A 15559-nucleotide genomic window follows, 5' to 3' on the forward strand; every position below is an offset into this window, starting at 1 on the left:
TTGAGGGGAACCTTGTCAAATTTGCAGGTGACACTAAACTGGGAGAGATAGCTAATGCTGCTGAAGACAGAATCGGGATTCAAAATGACCTTAGCAGATTGGAGAACTGGTCCCCAACTAACAAAATGAATTTCACTAGAGACAAATGTAAAGTTCTACACTCAGGAAGGAAGAACTAGCTGCACAAATATTAGATGGGGGGGACACCTAGATGGCCAGTACTACATGTGAAATGGATCTATGAGTTCTCAGTAGCTTAGCATGAGTCAACAGTTGATGCAGCAGGAGGGGAAAGCTAATGCTACCCTAGGCTGCATCAACAGGTATCTCTAAGCAACCAAATACCATTCCAAGCACTTCAGAAATAGTATTAATTTAACTTAGGCTGGACTAAAATTGCAGAAACACTTAACAGAGAGTAAACACTACTATCACCATGGAGCTTACTTCCAAGTACAAAGAAACAGGATTGCACTGCAGGTGCCCCCTTGTGCACCTTCTCCCCACCCCCCACCCCCCTATGCAAGACTGTAAAAGCATTTGGGTATGTTTTGGTGATTGTTGCTTTTATTCTTTATGTCACATAACACCTTGCTTTATTTTGGACACATAAGAAATACGAAACAGTATTGCTAAATCTACGGTATTTTATTCTATTAAAGGAAAGAAACACACTGCACTCAAGATCTGCAGTTTATTCCTTCAAGGGATGAGATTTCATCATTATTACTAGCAATCCATTTTGGCAAATGTAATGAAAAGGCCGGCCATCTAAAAATCTGCCTGTATTGCATTTGTTAAAATTGTAATGGCTAGGTCAGTCAAAAACAAATACAAAAATATTCATTGTACAGTGGTACCTCTGGATGCAAACGGGATCCGTTCCGGAGCCCCGTTCGCATCCTGAAGCGAACGAAACCCGAGTCTGCGTGGGTCGCGATTTGCCGCTTCCGCGCATGACGCCATTTTGAGTGCATGTGGCAAAACCTTGAAGTAACGCGCTCCGTTACTTCCGGGTCACCACAGAGCGCAACCCGAAAATGCTCGACCTGAAGCTACTTCAACCCGAGGTCTGACTGTAGTGTTCAAATAAATACTGTGACGGATGATTAGACAAAACATTGCAAAACAATGCCAGATAAATACAAAAAACCTAAACAACCTTTAAGTATTTTTGTGCTCTGCCTTTAAACCTTCCTTCCTAAAGTGTTTGATCAGGGCAGCTTTCCCTAAGGCACACTTCAGATCTAACAGATGGATCATTACACCAGCAGCCCTGGAGGTCAACATGCAGGCTGGATTTGTTCATAGAACAGTATTCCTGAGATGCAAACCTTCCATTGGGCACACACACAACTATTTGCAACCAAAGTGTATCTTGGCTGGTTAGGGGGAGCCAACACAGACAACACAGTCAAAGCTGATGTAGATTTTGGGATTCACAAAATATATGCCTATGCTAAGAATCATATGGTCTCAGCCCAGTTCTGTACATGCTCCAATGGGGTCAAGGGGCAGCATACAGACCTCTGCTTCTGCTCTACCATCCACCCACAATCACCGTAATGCTGACAAAGGTATGGACTTTTTTGTATTATTGATGTCTGCTAGGATTCAGGTGGATTTGTAGCTGGTTCCACATGCTCCTGGAAAAAAGTAACAAGTGGGGTGCCGCATGATTCTGTCCTGAGCCCGCTGCTAGTTTGTCTTTATAAATGACTTAGGCAGGCATGGCCAAACCTGGCCCTCCAGCTGTTTTGGGACTACAATACCCATCATCCCTGACTGCTGGTCCTGTTAGCTAGGGATGATGGTAGTTGTAGTCCCCAAACAGCTGGAGGGCCAAGTTTGGCCATGCTTGAACGAAGGGAATGCTCATCAAATCTGCAGATGACACCAAACTGGGAGGGATAACTAATGCCGTAGAAGACAGAATTGGGATTCAAGGAGACCTTAACAAATTGGAGAACTGAGCCCAAACAAACAAATGAATTTCAATAGGGACAAATGTCAGGTTCTACACTTAGGCAGGAAGAACCAGCTGCACTGTTATAAGATGGGGACACTTGGCTTGCCAGTTCTACACATGAAAAGGATCTAGAGAGTCTGAGAGATTTGCACTGGTTGCCAATTTGCTACCAGGCCAAGTTCAAAGTTTTGATACTAACATATACAGCCCTATACAGCTTGGGAACAGCTTATTTGAATGATTGCAGTATCTTTTGCATACCCAGTAGGTCAGTACACTCCTTCAAGTTCCAAAGATATTAGTAGCCCTTCTATGAAAACCTGAAGTACGGTTTTCAGCGTAGATGCCCCATTCTGTAGAACAGGGGCAATTATCTGCTTTTTCAAAAAACAACTGAAGACATGTTTGTTCTGACAAGCTTGTCCAGCTGGATGAATTCGTCTCTGGTACATGTGTCCATTTTGTATTGTTTGAAATTCATTTTTGTTTTATTTGTGCTGATTAGTTGCTGTTGTATCAGATTCCATACAACGCCTTGGAACATATGTGGAAGGCAATGAACAACAACACATAGGGCATATTGTACTCCCCCCCCCCAGCTCAAGTCCTGGACATTAGTCACTGCTCAGACAGAGCCCCTCAAAGACAGGGCACAGCTCAGGTTAAGTTCCCCACTAATCTGAGCTAAGACTGGTACTATCATAGGACATGTGCGGAGGGTGTAGCTTACAAGCAGCATATAAAATAATCTATCTAAAAGTTTTAATTCAGTCTAGTAGTGGAATAGCTTTCCCAAACACAGCTGGGAATTCACACTTAGAAACTGCCCTGTACTCACCCACCCCCTGGTAAGGGTCAGCTCAGCAGTTTATAGCATAACAGCAGCTAAACTATAATATTCCACACACTAGTTTTGTAGAGCCCAAGGCTCAGGAGCTTCTCTTGAAACCCATCCTTTGGGAGTTCTGCTCACTTTCTTCTGGTGTCCAGGGCTTAAATGACAACCAGATGAAATGTCAAGGGAGTGGTCAAATGCACACCAAAAATAAGTTATTAGGGAGGAAAGAAAAAAGAAACAAGACTGTTTTGGAGCTGCATTAGAATTAACTCCAGGATTCCATTCCCATTTGGTCCCACTTTAAGATTTAACTGCATTTTAAGTAAAGCTCTCCAAACAGCAATTGACAAACTTGTCTGCAACCCTTCAGTTCTAAGACTTCCAAGGCAGTAAACAAATAAAACTCATAAAATGCATACAATTAAACTCAGCCCGATATAAGAAAACAAATGGAGGAACTCAACAGTACAACCAGGATCACCACAACTCCAGTCAACCTAACAAACTTCAGAAGATATGTGGGTCTCGGATTAATGCCTTTGAAGACGACCTGTGCAGGTTCAGGAGGAAGGAGGCAGCACAATAGATATGTAGGGCACAAGCCATTTAAGAATTCAGAGGTGAGCACCAAATTTCTGGTTTCAGCTGTTCCCAGAAACAGACAAATAGTTCAGGATAGCTGTTCAAGGACAGGGTAGAGATTAGAAACCCTATTAGCCAGTCCCAGCTGGGTTTTGAACTGAGTGAAGTTTCCAATCACTTGTCTTTTCTGGTATAATGTACACAATCAGATAGTGAGTTAAGAAAATCTTGGAGCTTGACTTGTATACTAATGAAGAAAGTTATCTCCTCCCTTGGTAACAGCCAATCATCTCTGCATTCCTTTGAATGTTCCCTTCAGAGGGAAGCAGAGAATTTGTCCTCCCACCATCTCCACACTGTTGGCAGCATTTGCAGGCCTCTATGAATTTGGATTTTGCTTATTCATGGCCAGTGACAACCACTGCTCTCCCTTCAGTTCTCCCTTTGCTCTTAGGAATTGGAGAAAACAGCAAGAAGAATTCCAGCCACTTTCCCCCTTCTCCAAAGCAGAGCGCAAAATTACAGAAAACATTCTGTCCTTTCCTATACATGTCACATAATTCATAGGAGTGGCACATGTTTAATTCACTTCACACTGGTCTTTTCCAGAAACTGTGGGTCTATATTGATGCTTTTACAGTGTGAAGCTAAAAGTAAATGTTATTGAGAAAGGAACAAGGTTTGAGGAGATAGCAGCCTCTGTTGAAGACATCAGGTTGCTGCAAGCTGATGGCACCAGAGCTCCTTTGCACTCCATGGTCTCCAAACCAGTTAGCCAAAAGGATTAAGGTTGGTAAGACAGCAGCTTACATTCATGTCACTCTGCTCAAGCACTCAAATGTAGATTCAACAAGGATGAACATTACTTCTTAGCTAGTAGAGCATGAAACTCTTAGGTTCGTGGGTTTGAGCCCTATGGTAGGTGAAAGATTCCTGCATTGCAGAGGGTTTGACTCACTAGACAGTTCTGATTCTTACATATAAGTGCATTTCACATATGTGTCATCAAAAAAGCCCCAAAACTTTTCCCCACCTGGTCATATGCATAGACATATTCATCACAAATGTGTAAACCTCAGAACGCTCAAATTTCCCTCATATTGCTGTTACATATCCTCAGATAGCTCAGTTTTGCAGATCATAAGACTCAATCTCAGGGTCAAGGGTTCGAACCCCACATTGGGCAAAAGATTCCTGCATTGCAGAGAGTTGAACTAGATGGCCCTCGTGGTCCCTTCCAACTCTAAAATTCCATTATTCTAATCATTCATTATCATGCAGTAATGAACACAACTGTGAAAATCACAGGCTTACAAACTGAAGAGACAAGGTTCTTCTAGTCTTAAATCTATTTTATGCTCCTGTATATACTTAGCTCCTCTTAGCTAATTGGTCTTTGGGTTTTTTGGATTAGTACATATGGCAGAATCATTTGCTTTATATCAGTACTGTTGAACATACAAGAAAAAGCATTCAAAAACTACATAAAACATGAGTTATCTTCCCTTGCTAAATCTTCATCATCAAATGAATTAAGGTTCCGATTCTTCAAATGCACAATCTGAAGCACAAGAAAGATACTTTGGTGTAGGAAATGTCAGGCCAATCTGTATACATTTTCATTGAAAACTGAAGCCGATCCTAATAATGGAAGTTAAAAAAAAAATCACTTTCTACTTCAGTATACCGTACTTTTCCATCTATAAGAGGCCCCCATGTATAAGATGCCCCTTATTTAGGGAGGCCTCAAATTTAAGAAAATGAGCAAGGGTGGTGGTGGTGGTGGGGAGAATGCTGAGCCAACTATCACTCACCCAACTGGCAAACACTAACAATTGCAAGCAATGCAAGCCAAATTGCCGAAGCAGCAGCCAATCCAAAGCAGCCCTTGCCACATCCACAAATAATCCACCCAACTGACAAAGCAGCAGCCAATCGAAAGCAGCCCTTGCAGCAGACACCATTCACCCACCCAAGCGCTAGATCCTGCTGGTGGATACAACCAATCGCCCATTCCCCCTCTGTACTACCCACATATAAGACGAACCCCACCCATTTTAAACTTTATTTTGGAGTAAAAAAAAACCTCGTCTAATACATAGAAAAGTACGTTATTTAAGTATCTTGCTTCATTATCTATATTCCTGACATTTTAAAGGCAATTTATTCATTGTTCACTGTTAAGAAAACGTATGTTTTTGCTGCATGACTAACACTGGTCCCCAAATGGTAGATTCCTCAACTCCCTCTTTCCAGAGAAAACAACAGTAGCATCAGGAAAACAGTTGTTTAAAATAAATGTGACACCACTCATGTAGTCAACGTCTTTTCTAAGGGAGAATGTGAACTTTTGACTACTCTTGCTACACACAAGGTCTGAGAGCAACAGCGGCATCTCTAGAGGCCCTTGAATGAGAACGAGTAAGGTATAAATCCATTCCCAGTTCTTCCATGAATGCACTGGGGCAATGATTGCCATTTATTACTGTGAAGATACAATGGGTAAAAATTCTATGCCATTTTAACCACAGATAGAGAAATGACAGTACAGTAGCCTCTACAAATGATTATGGTAACTAATCATTTCAGGGTCAGTTGTGCCAAGTTACGGTATGTTTTTGTACTTGGGATCAGTTCATTTACAGGAAAACATTCAGCTCAAACCAAAAAGTTTTAGGGAGGCCCAGAGGTAATGTGGGCCTACAGGGAAGATGGTTTGTTCAGAGAATACAAACCATTGATTCTCATTTTTATTCAAGCAGTCTGAACTGCTTCAGGGAACTCCATGCTATACTGCAGCATAACCTAAGTTTCCCCAAAACTTAGTAAGCTGTTTTTGATGGGGTTGTGGCACATATAAAGGCTAAAAGATTCAGAGCCATGTATACCACTTTTATCTGAAATACTGAGACACCAAGCTGCCACACATCAGAGTCTATACATTATTATAGACATTCAATGTCTATAATAAAGTTAACTTTCATAAAGATCTAGAAGTGGAAATTAGATTATTAATGAAGAGCAAGTGAAGCTCAGAAGGCATGTGTGTAAGCTACTTACATTAATAACATACCCTCTGCATCTGGGTTTGTTGTTTTTAATTTGCAGTTTCAAAAAAGTTTAATTTTTTTTTAAAGGCACATGCATGTACATGCACTTGAAGTATACATAAAACACACGAAGCCTTCATTTTTACAGCCATCTCCATCTGCTAGTCTGTAACCATTGTACAGTTGTACGCTGGATCTCGAATGCCTTGTGACTTGAACGTTTTGGCTCCTGAACGCCGCAAACCTGCAGGTGAGCGCTCTGGTTTGCAAACGTTCTTTGGAACCCAAACATCCGACGCAGCTTCCAATTGGCTGCAGGAAGCTCCTGCAGTCAATAGGAAGCCGCGCCTTGGTTATTGAACATTTTTGGAAGTCGAACAAACTGTACGACTGTCGTACTGTAAAACATAAAGAAAACTTTAAGTTAAAGACAGAAGAGGAAAAACGGATGGAACAGCACATGGTTTTTTTTAACTTTATTACAGCATATGTTCAATGAAGATTGGAGTATGTGCAGGATAAAGATGAGCTGCTGAATGTCAGTAAAGCTGACACAAATATAAACATCAAGTGCTAGCACCTTTAAATGCATCATACTTGAAGAAGACCATTAAAGAATTCAATCTTGGTTGGCTGTTTTGATGTTGGGTTCCTCACAGTTATAAAGCAAAACCCACCTAGCTGTCAGCTGCATCAAAAATGGCTCATGTACAGTGGTACCCCGCAAGACGAACGCCTCGCAAGACGGAAAACCCGCTAGACGAAAGGGTTTTCCGTTTTGGAGGCGCTTCGCAAAACGAATTTCCCTATGGGCTTGCTTCGCAAGACGAAAGCCCATAGGGAAATCTCCGGGGACCTCTTTTAAATGCTAGCAGTGGGGAGCAAAGCCTTTCCCCCCCCTCCGGCCTTCAGAAGAGGTCCAGGAAGGCTGGCGGGGGCCGAAAGGCTTTGCTCCCCAGCGCCAGCATTTTAAAAGCAGTCCGGGATAGCAGGGAAGCGCTTCCTGCTATCCCGGACGGCTTTTGAAGGCAGGAGAGTCTCTGCCAGCAGCGGCAGCGCTGCCGCTGCTGGCGGAGAGGTCCGCGAAGCCTGGGCGCGCTGCGCGCAGGCTTCTGCATGCCGGCAAGTCTCCGCCAGCAGCGGCAGCGCTGCCGCTGCTGGCGGAAAGGTCCGGGAAGCCTGGGCCGGACAGCTTTTGAAGGCAGGCGGGGGGAGCAAAGACTTTCGCCCCCGCCAGCCTTCAGAAGAGGTCCAGGACCTCTTCTGAAGGCTGGCGGGGGGCAAAAGTCTTTGTCCCCCCTGCCTGCCTTCCCAGGGGCTTTTAAATCGCCCCGACAGCGGAGAAGTCCTCCGCTGTCCCGGGGCGATTTTAAAATGCCGCCCGCCAGCATTTTAAGATCGCCCCGGACAGCGGAGAAGCCCTCCGCTGTCCCGGGGTTTTTTAAAATGCTGGGGGTGGGAAGAAAAGCCCTTGTTCCCCCCCCCCCAGCCTTCAGAAGAGGTCGGGGGACAGACTGTCCCCGGACCTGGTCTGAAGTCGGTTTCCCTAGGAACGCATTAATTGATTTTCAATGCATTCCTATGGGAAACCGTGCATCGCAAGACGAAAAACTCGCAAGAAGAAAAAACTTGCGGAACGAATTAATTTCGTCTTGCGAGGCACCACTGTATAAAGGCACAGGGATATGAGGAACATCAAATGACAGGGATGAGTACATCAAGCATATTTAATCTGCTGAACATTCATTATGTGACTTGTTGCCCTATGGGACTTTTATGAAGTCATAAATGTTTGTTTAAAACACATTAAACAAGCAAGCTGTTTTAGCAGATTTTAGTGGCCACTTAGTAGCTGCTTCTTATAAACAAAAATCTATACCTTAAAACGGATTGCTGACTTTAGATAAATGCAGCATTAAAAACTACCAAAGGCAACTGCTGACTCCATAGCACCCAGGGAAGAATGTAACATTTATAATCAGAACATTAACCAAAATGAAAATAGTTAGAAAAAATAATGATGGAATTTAACTTGGCTCAATTTTTTAGTATTTGGGATCAATATTAAAGTTCTGTATTTAAGACAAGCTATTATTAATGTTAACAGAATAGGACATGCTCTTCTGCTTTCAGCAACTCCATTCCTGGGCAATACTGGAAATTGTCTCCACTACTGGCATTGGTCAGGTGTAGTGCCTCAGCCGTCCTGAGCTATCACACAAATGTGGCAAGAAGAGACAAGTGTTCCCAAATGCAGTATTGAGCAGTAAGTCAACAATGCCCCCAAAGAGCTGCTACCATCCACTCTTATTTAGACTAAGGGGCACATCATGCATTATATTTTCCATCAGAGAGATCTGAAGTAGTGAAGAGTAAATTTTGAAAGATTTCTGACTTACAGAAATGTGAAGGTGGGAAGCCCCCTCCCCAAGGGCTTTTTCTTTCATTCAGTTTTTTCAAATGGTAAAACTGGAAATTTGGGGGGAAATATTAAATAATTTTCCTTTTGAATAGCAAAATGCTTTTGAGACACAGTTTTACTTATTCAAAATGTGCTCTATGTATTACTACTATATTTTATTACCCACCCTTCATCCAAGGGTTCCAGGGTGGGATACAACAATTGAAACATAGTGTGGGAAATGGTTTAAAACAAGTACACCACAGAAATAAGATAGGCCCTAAAAATATACATCTCAAGTGACAATGAAATGTGCAAAACAGCAAGAACTAAGATGTGTGTTCTTAGGCAGCAGTTTGTAGTGCTCTTTTTCTCTACTATTGGGTATATCCACAATTTGGAATTTTCAAACCAATGTCATTGAAGCAGTTGTGCTTTGAAGCAGCAGTCCTATGCAAGCTAACCAGGGGGTATATTCACCATTAAATAGAGTAGGCTGTACTTTTGAGTAAATATAAATACGATTCCTCCGCAAAATTCATAAATACTGAAAACACTAAGTTTGAATTTTATATTGTAAAAGTATTAAAAGGAAAATTTGCTTACACTTCAACTTCCCCCAAGGATTTCCATGTCCCCACCTCCATAAAGCTCAACAAAAAGGGGGGTTCCTGCTGCAGGTACCCCCAGTGATGAGCAAAAGCACCTATCCCTGTACTCACAGAAGACACTGTTAACTTAATTTCTATGTACTAATTGATTGGGGAAACAGGGGAAACTTTAAAAAATGATTATGGCATTATACTTTTTCAGCATTATCTAAGATAAGCTTTAGTATCTCATAATAAATTCCTCATTTCCTCAACAATTCAATGTGATTTTATATGTGATAGATGTAGTCTAGAGCAGTGTTTCCCAAACGTTTTTGGGCAACGGCACACCTGTTAGCCGGAAAAAAATCTCGCGGCACACCACCATTAAAGCCCCGCCCCGTGACGTCAGCGCGCAGCGTCACGCCGGGAGGGACGCACAAAAGCAAAAGTTTTTTCCCTCCCCCTTGCTGGGGTGGGAGGAGGCAGCAGAGCGAGGGCAGCTGAGGCGGCGGCGGCGATAGCGGGCGGAGGAGGGGGCGGCGGCGGGAGTTGCTGCTGCTGTTGTTGCTGCTGCTGCCCGGACATGCCGGCCTCCTCCTCCTCCGCTGTCTCGCGCTCCTCCCTTTTGCGCGCGCTGCCCCGCCGCTCGGCACCACCACCGCGGAGCCGCCCCCGGCTCGACGCGGATCCTCGCCGCCGCCGCCGCCTCTCACCGCCCGACTCGCCCGCCTTCCTCCCACGGCACACCAGCCGGTGTCTCACGGCACACTAGTGTGCCGCGGAACACCGGTTGGGAAACACTGGTCTAGAGGATAGCAAATTCTGGCTTGCAGGGACTTGGGCCAAGTAATCTTTTTTTAACAAACTTTAATATTTCAGGAGTATTTTTTAAAAAAATACAAACTATTTTGCATCTAATAAGCTTCAAGTTTTCTTCTAGTCAGCAACTGTCTCCTAGGAACTGAACTAGCCTTAAGAATTTAAATACTGGCCCAACACTGCAACTTGCATGAAATCGATCTGCCTTCAGTTACTATTCATTTAATAGAGTGACTAAATAAAAAACACGTGCAAGTTAAAATAGTATAGTCACTAGGACTAGTTTAACAACTTATTTTTAATCATGTCAAACTATATACTAATAGACAAGTATCATAAAAAACAACGTACCTACTAAGAAATGCCCAGAATCCCAACAGATTGTAACTATCTGCTGCATACGCTTGTGAGAACACAACTAAGAACCATTGGTCATGCAGAAGTTTGTTGTGCCAATATAAGCATTTCTTACACACATACCCTTTTGTTCAGAAGCATAACTGGGTTTTCATAAGCTGCATAAACCCACTTGTGTTAGTAAATTTTACAAGATATGCTTGTTAGTTACACGGCTGATACACACAATTAGGTGTTTGCTGCTCCCTTAAAGGGCAAGTAAAGGAGAAGAGGAACTGGTGCAAACCATTCCCCACTTCCCAAGCTAAGCTGCTTTTTGAGGAGGACTTTAGAGAGGAGTGTAAAAAAACGTTAAAAGCTCCAGAGCTAAGACAGCCATGTTTGCTAGAACAGGGTGTGGTAAAAAAGGTAGGAGTTGGAAAAAAATGAGGGGATAGAATACAACAAGATGAGTGTCTAAGGCTCTCTAAACCAACTCCTCCCAAACCAGCAATGGATTATATGCGGCCTGGCTTCTAGCCAGATGGGGGAAAGGAGGATTTGTGTAGTAACAGGCCACAACCATCCCAACAAACAGAAAAACCAAAGAAAGTTCCTCTCACTGACAGATGAGGATATGCAATACATAAAGTACCAGTTGCCTTGGAAGAACAGGAAAAGGCGTTTTAGGGTGTTGGTGCTACCTTACTATGGGCACACATGAAACTTTTTAATACTTTTGACACACCTGGGGCAGCAAGTAGCAATCCTTTTGCAGGAATTACTCTACATCAGTGTTTCCCAAACTTGGGTCTCCAGCTGTTTTTGGATTACAACTCTCATCATGCCTAGCAAGCTGGGGTAGTGGTCAGGGATGATGGGAACTGTGGTCCTAAAACAGCTGGAGACCCAAGTTTGGGAAACACTGCTGTACATGCCTAGGAAGAAAAGGAGGGGGGGTGAAAAGCCCCCTCCCTGTCCAAGATGGAGGAGCCATGCTCAGGCCAAGGGCAAGTCCTGCCAAGTGAAGCAGCAGCAACTTAACTTCTGGAACTTTTGAACCTGGAACAAAGATGGGAGACGATGCAGATTGGAAGGGGGCATCACAGAAAATGGAGCGGGGTGGGGAGGAAGCGAAAAGATGCTGAGGGTTGGCGTTGGGCCGGGGGCATAATCCGCTTTTAAGAGTTTGCGTGCGGATTTTTAAAGGCTAAATTAACATTTCAAGAGACTGGGGCACACACCAACACCCTGCCCCGGCCTTTACCACGAGTCCCCATTGTGATGATTTGCACCCCGGGGCCCCCTAAACTTGAGAGAACGGGCGCACCCTCTCCCCCTCCCCCCCCCCGGCCAACCGACCTGTCTTCGGAGTCCATGCGGCTGAGCGGCTCCCCGTCGGAGGAGATCTCGAGGCTGCCCCTCCGGCCTGCCGACGAGGTGCTGCAGGTGCTGCTGCCGCCGCTTCCTCCTCCTCCGCTCCCGGTGCTGTAACCTTCGTCTCCGCCGCCCGCGCTGGAGCTGCTGTTGCACCCGCCGCCGCCGCTCGGGCCTCCGCCTCCAGCCGCCGCTCCGGCCACTGCCGGGCCTCCGCCTCCTCCGCTGCCCCCGGGCCCGTCGCCGCCGCCCGCGCTCCCTCCGCCTCCTGCTCCTCCTCCCGGGCCGGCCTTGGCGTCGGCCTCGCTGCCTCCGGGGCTGAGCGAGCGGGTCTCGTCGCTGCAGCAGCCGCTGGAGGAGGAGGAGGACCCGGCGCTGCTGCCGGCCTCGGCCTCCTCGTCGTCGTCGTCTTCGTCCTCCTCGTCGTCGCCCTCGTCCTCGTCGTCGCCGTCGCCCGCCTGGCTGGCGCTCTGAGGGCTCGGCTCCGACATGCTCTCCGCGCCTTCGCCGCCGCTCAGGAGGGGCTGAGGCGGCGGCAGAAGCAGCAGCGGCGGCGGCGGCGACGGCGACGGCTCGGCCTCCATCTCGACCGAAGGGGAGGCTTCGCTCTCGGCCTCCTCAGCGCCCGATGAAGAGGGAGGAGGAGGCGGCGGCGGCACCCCCAGCGGGGGAGGCTCCGCCATCTCGCTCAGCTCGGCCGCCATGGCGCGTCGGGAGTTTCGACGTCGCTCGGCAATCCGCTCTCCTCTCGCGCCTACGCAGCCCGACGCTCGCTCGCTCGCTCACTGACGGGACTGACGGACCGACTCACCGGCCAGATGCCGCCGCGGGCGAGGGGAGGGAGGAGGAGGAGGAGGAAGGGAAGTGGGAGGAGCTTCCGCTGCGGTGGTGGCGGCGGCGCCAGGCACGCGCGCGCCCCGCTCGTTACGGCAGCCGCCTGCGGACAAAAGCGCGAAGCGGGCTCCGAGGACGCAACCGCAGGAGGACGGGGGGGGGCGGGAGGAGGGGGGGTTGCCGGGCGAAGGGATTGGCTGAGATGGAACCGGGGGGGGGGAGCCCGTGCTGGTACCTCTCTTCAGAGTGAGGCTGCGCAGGGAGCCGGGTTCAAATCCCTCCCTTTAATCCCCGGGAAGCTGGATATGGGTATCTGTATGAGCCCCAGCCTACCTCGCAAGGCAGTTGTGTTTTTTTTTTCGTTTCATATAATATTTATTTATTTCATGCAATTTAATACCCGGCTCGGTTGTTTGTTTGTTTGTTTGTTTGTTTAAAAAAAACTACACACACGCACACACACCTGAAAGGTCACGCTGTAAAATGATAAATAAGTGCATATCTCTTTCCTCTTGGTTGTAATGTATTCGGTCGGGGAGGTTATTGTCTGTATGTTTCTTTGGTTGCGAGTAAAGCAAGTAAGAAATGTAATAAATAATCATGGTAATGATAAAATGTGGGGAATTCATGGCCCTACTTCAAAACATACAAAACTTAAAATACTAGGATTAAGATCACCTCGATTTTATTTTATTTTAATGCATTTTATTCTTGCAAATGTAACAGGGGTGGTGATGGGAAGAATCATCATAATCTGACATATGCTATAAAAATAATGATATTCCAACCGTCTTCAGTCAGTGTGGTGTAGTGGTTAAGAGCGGTAGACTCATAATCTGGGGAACCGGGTTCGCTTCCCCGCTCCTCCACATGCAGCTGCTGGGTGACCTTGGGCCAGTCACACTTCTCTGAAGTCTCCCAGCCTCACTCACCTCACAGAGTGTTTGTTGTGGGGGAGGAAGGGAAAGGAGAATGCTAGCCGCTTTGAGACTCCTTTGGGTAGTGATAAAGCGGGATATCAAATCCAAACTCTTCTTCACTTGAGTTCCCTGGGAAGAGGGATTGATTGGTTCTAGTACTCTGAGAATTTCAGCTTCGGGATGGGGTGTCTCCTAACGGGATGAATGCTCTAGGCTCTGAATTTCTTGCAGCAAGCAGCAAGTTGGATTAGACAACCCATCCCACTCCTCCACAGGGCCAGCCCAAGCCATTTCCAACAGGGGGGTTGTCCAGGTGCAGCTTGAAGACTTCCAGCGAGGGAAAGCACACACACACACACACTCCGGTTAATTGTTGAACTGCCCTTACTGTAAAGAGGTTCTTCCTAATGTTCTACTAAAATCTGCTCTGCTTTCACTCAAGCCCATTAGATCTAGTCATGCCCATTGGGACAGCAGAGGAAAAGTCTCACCCATTTGGGAGGGCGGCATCTATACACTTGAAGCAGCACCATACCACTTTAAACAAAGAATCATGGGACTGTAGTTGCTGGGACTTAGGAACAGGGTCAGTGCTGTTGCGCTGAGGGTCCTGCTTGTGGGCTTCCTCTAGGCATCTGCTTGGCCGCTGTGGTTGCAGGATCCTGAAGTTGAGGGCTTCCATGTGCCTTTGGCCTGACCCAGCCAACAGCACTCTTCTTAGGAAAGGGAGCAGCAGCTGGTGGAGAAGGACGGAGTTAAGGAAGAAGGTGGAACCAATGGTGATTAATCATTAACATCCTGACAAGAAGAGATTTGGAATGGGAAGGCAACCTCCCTAGAAATACACTTCCATGGGGTTAGCTGGAGGCAAGGGAGAAATCATACTTTATTGCTCCCTCTCTCCTACATCCACCAGCAAAAGAGAACAACTGGGGCATCTTAAAACCGTTCTCAGCGAAAGTGAACCTAGCATAAAGCTTCAATCTGGGGAATCCGAGTAAGTGCTCAGCTTTCAAAAACACTTTTCCAGTTTTGAAAGGAAAGGAGCAAATATATGCAGCCCACGATGAATTCATTCCCGAAAATGAGTTGATGTCACAAACTCATCCATTCTCCAGGACGGGAGAGACATCAGTGGCCCTAAAACCAACTGGCTACCCTCATCTGAGGGGCTGACAGAAAGTGTGCAGCTGCTGTTCTAAAAGCTGGTTTGTGTGTTTCAATACAAACAAGCCAGAAACTGATACTTTGCTTGTACAAACTTCAAGCAGCAGCAGCAGCAGCTGTGGAGCAGAACTAAGCCAGCACAATCTGATTTGAAATAGCTGAGAAGTATGCCATTAGAACTATGAAATTTGAACACAGGAACATTATCGTGAGCCAGGCCATTGGTCCATCCATCTACTTCAGTATTGTCTACAACAGAGATGGGGGCGCCAGCCGCCCTCCAGAAGTTGCTGGACTACAACTCCCATCATCCCTCATGATTGACCATGCTGGCTGAGGCTGATGGGAGTTGGAGTCCATCAACATCTGGAGGGCCATGGGTTTCCCACTCTTGGTCTGCACTAACCTGTAGTAATACACACATATAAATCTGTCACCTGGAGCCAATTACAACCTCTCGCCCTAACCTACCTCACAGTATTGTTGTAAATTAAAAATGTGTGAGGGAAGGGATCATGTACAACACCTTCAACAGATAAATGGAATTGATTTTTTAGCTGTAAGCTTCCTTGAGTCCCTATCAGGGAAAAAGGTTGGTAACAAACAACAACAGTGAGAATTATCAGGAATTTACCAGAGAGTAAATCCTATTCAACTCAGTGGGAGTGAGTAA

General features: G+C 46.0%; 1 protein-coding gene across 4 annotated transcripts in view; it reads right to left on the bottom strand.

The window, feature by feature from the left end:
- The window catches only part of AEBP2 (AE binding protein 2), a 34633-nt gene extending 21786 nt beyond the window's left edge, over positions 1–12847 (bottom strand). For 2 of the 4 annotated variants that reach the window (XR_014516128.1, XR_014516129.1), the window contains exon 1: positions 11951–12847. Coding sequence is in view for 2 of the 4 variants with exons in the window: in XM_083461364.1 (XP_083317490.1) it covers positions 11951–12669 (719 nt within the window). In the remaining 2 variants the exon portion in view is untranslated. The remainder of the gene's footprint in view (positions 1–11950) is intronic. The other 2 variants (XM_083461364.1, XM_083461365.1) reach the window with 2 other exon arrangements.
- Positions 12848–15559: the final 2712 nt, after the last annotated feature.

This window comes from Podarcis liolepis, assembly GCF_965112155.1.
Source record: "Podarcis liolepis genome assembly, chromosome: 10".
In the NCBI taxonomy this organism is placed as follows: Eukaryota; Metazoa; Chordata; class Lepidosauria; order Squamata; family Lacertidae; genus Podarcis; species Podarcis liolepis.